The 2,985-nt window shown below is 48.2% G+C and overlaps 1 protein-coding gene across 1 annotated transcript; it reads right to left on the reverse strand.

The window, feature by feature from the left end:
• Nucleotides 1–600: 600 nt before the first annotated feature.
• Nucleotides 601–2,895, reverse strand: HEY1 (hes-related family bHLH transcription factor with YRPW motif 1). Its single transcript, XM_010142903.1, has 4 exons — nucleotides 2,827–2,895; nucleotides 2,667–2,750; nucleotides 2,456–2,537; nucleotides 601–1,673 (listed from the first exon to the last, which is right to left on the reverse strand). Exons 1-4 carry the CDS (start codon nucleotides 2,875–2,877, stop codon nucleotides 1,090–1,092), a joined length of 801 nt encoding a protein of 266 aa, XP_010141205.1. The 5' UTR covers nucleotides 2,878–2,895; the 3' UTR covers nucleotides 601–1,089.
• Nucleotides 2,896–2,985: the final 90 nt, after the last annotated feature.

Below are 2,985 nucleotides of genomic sequence, written 5' to 3' on the forward strand. Positions count from 1 at the left end.
AAGAATGCAGCAGAGCCATTTACAAAATGAGGAGTGGCACTGAACTGTAAGACACAATAGAAAAATCAACCTGTTAGGGACACATCTGTGAAGCAACAAGGCTGTGCACCGAACGGGTTCCCAAATACCGGCATCGCTCCTTTCAGGTGCAAACTCGAAGCTCACAGAGGAAAAGGGCCTGACCTCAGTTACCCAAGAACATGGGGAAATCAATTATTCCACGGTAACTCACAGCAGAATCTGGCCCTATGAAATGAGTAGGCATATGACCCGCTCCAGGTGGAAGACTACTGCAGATGCCAAGTTTTTTCCCTTCACTTTCCCAGCAGCTAAGCCCACCACCAACGTAGCGTGTATTTTGGCTTTTGCACCCTCCCCACTCTAGAGTTTGTGCTAACGTGTGTACTGCTCCCTTTGGTGGAAGAAATAGCACGGTGGTTCTGGGATGTAAGTATATGTCCACCAGAGGCTAGAATAATCCCACCAAATATACCAAATCGCTGCAGAAGAAATAGAAATTGGGTTCCTAGGTAAAGCTGGTCAAGCTGGTCCATCTGATTTGTCAACGCTTTGTTCAGAAATATAAGACTCAAATACAATTTACCAAAAGAGTAATTCTTTACAGAACATCTCAGTGTCAAAATACTAACAGAAACACGGCTTGTTAATGCTGAGAAGAGTGGTCTTGGAAAATTTAATAACTAAACTAGGGCATTGCTAACCATCATAGGTGATATCTCTTCATAAAAAGGCAGTGTGACATACTCAGGAAAAAAAAACCCAAACATTCGAAACAAGCTGTTTACAAAAGTGATTTAAATGCTCGCCACAGATCTAACACAAGTGTTAACAACCACTACTGTAATTTTATTTTTTGGACAAGTTCAGCAACTATTAAAAAAAACCCCAAAAACAAACAAAACTGCTAATACAAAAATGTAGAAAACAAAAGAACTCCAGAGAGACAGTTTTTATACAAACTTGGTTAAGGTGAAGCTGTACCTTTGTCCCAGTTAATAAGAACTTCAAGCGTGGCACAACCCAGCTCAGCTAGGTTTGTAGGCTTCCCACCCTTACTAAAGTCAGTTCCTAGAAGGCTCCAATCTCAGTCCCCCAGGGTCTGTACGGTTTGCTAAGGGTTGCTGACTGTGTTGGCGCAGACGGACTCAGCATGTTGGGGGACAGCAGATGGAAGGAGCCAAACGAAAAAGGGAACGCAGACAGAGATGCCATGGAGGAGAGGAGAGGAGGAGACAGTTTGGTAGTAGATGTGACCACGGGGAGCACTGGTCCAACGCTGCCATTTGGGGGCACTCTGAGTGAGGAAGTTTCAGCATGTGGGGCGGCAATTCTGGTCTGGTGATGTGGTTCTGTGGAAGACGCTGTAGTACTAGTATTACCGTGCCCATTTTGCGCCAGCAGCAACGGGTGAGATATGTGAGGGTGATGTCCAAAGGCACTGCCCCAAGGAATGTGTCCAATGCCAGTGTGTGCACTGCTTGCTGCTTCCCGCTGAGAGGCATAGTTATTGAGATGAGACACAAGTCGAACTCGCAGAGGATCGGAGGCGTCCAGACCCTCTATAATACTGAGATATCGAGCAACTTCAGCCAGGCACTCTCGAAAGCCTAGACTCCGGTAGTCCATAGCCAAAGCATGAGCATCAAAATAACCTAAGAGAAGAGAACAAAGAACAGAGTCTTAAGATGCTGTTTTCTAGTCATTGTCTACACGTAACTTCCCCACTCCACCCTCCCCTATAAGCATATTTCACTTGGATGTGGTTAGTATTCCCAGCCATAGATTAGCTGCCAAGCTCCTCTTTTTTTTCTTCTTTTTTTGTCTAACAAGCTTTTCTTTTATATCTGTGCTGTGATGCTTTAAGTCCCAAGACCAGCCAGAGACTGCCATTTTTAAACTGAAATTGCACACTGCCACTGGAGGAAAGTGCTTTTGTTCTTTCCATGTCTCCCTAGTGCAAGCAAAACCACAGCGCAGTGAAATTCATTAGAAATACAAGTCCTAACTTATCAGAGGGGACTTCTGCCGGCAACATATTTCACCTTTTTTACTAATTCTCTTCACTACTCATTTCACCCTGTATTTTTTTCTGGTCTCTGTACTGAAGTTTCAGAAAGTTAGAGAAAGAAGAATTTGACAACAAAAACTTTGTGGTTTGCAGGTTGCCAAAAGCTGATTCACTTCACAGTGCTGACGCCTTGCTAGCGAGTTGTAATCACGCTCCCCTAGAACGACCTGGAGCTAGCACTGGGAAGTACTTCAATGCTAGCAATGCCGCAGCTCTTGTCAAGTGGAAGGAAGTCCCGAATTCCTGATGAAACACAGGAGACTTTCCATTCACTGTCCCCAAGCACAACCACCGCACACTGCACACCGCATCCTAGGGAATGCACTCCCCTCTCTCAGCAGCCCACTGTCAGGTACGAAACTTCACCTTTCCCTCCTGCTGTGTGCAGCATTTTCAGGTGATCAACAGTCATCTGCAGAATCTCTGCTTTTTCCAGCTTGGCTGATCCCTAGAAGGGGAAAGAAGGGGAGAGATGGGGAAGCACGAAACTTTTTAAGCAGAATCAGAGACGTTCAAGAGTGGTGACCCTTCCTGCCCAGACAGGGGAGAGGCAGTGCAGAGGGTCACTGGGCACTACCTGCTTCTCAAAGGCGCTGGGCACCAGCCTCCTCAGCTCGGACAGGCTGTTGTTGATGCGATCGCGGCGGCGCTTCTCGATGATCTAGGGCAGAAAGCGGGAGGTCAGGGAGCGCGCGGGCCGGGGCTGAGGGGAGCGGCGGCCGCCCGGAGACACTCACCCCTCGGCGCCTCTTCCTGGCCAGGATCTGCGACGTAGTGGAGGGAGACATAGAGCCCGCGGCCGAGCTCAGGTTCCTGCGGGGAGCAGCGGGACATCGGTCACCACAGGCACTGCCACCCCGGGGAGGTGGGAGGGTGAGGGTCGGGGCTCCGCGGCG

This window comes from Buceros rhinoceros, unplaced genomic scaffold (genome assembly GCF_000710305.1).
Source record: "Buceros rhinoceros silvestris isolate BGI_N320 unplaced genomic scaffold, ASM71030v1 scaffold23609, whole genome shotgun sequence".
In the NCBI taxonomy this organism is placed as follows: Eukaryota; Metazoa; Chordata; class Aves; order Bucerotiformes; family Bucerotidae; genus Buceros; species Buceros rhinoceros.

Excerpts from the sequence above, each read along its gene's own strand:
- HEY1 (XM_010142903.1), bottom strand. The coding sequence starts at position 2,877 with ATGTCTCCCTCCACTACGTCGCAGATCCTGGCCAGGAAGAGGCGCCGA. Across the intron at positions 2,751-2,826 it reads CCAGGAAGAGGCGCCGAGGG|ATCATCGAGAAGCGCCGCCG; the intron begins GTGAGTGTCTCC and ends TTTCTGCCCTAG. Across the intron at positions 2,538-2,666 it reads CCAGCGCCTTTGAGAAGCAG|GGATCAGCCAAGCTGGAAAA; the intron begins GTAGTGCCCAGT and ends TTCCCCTTCTAG.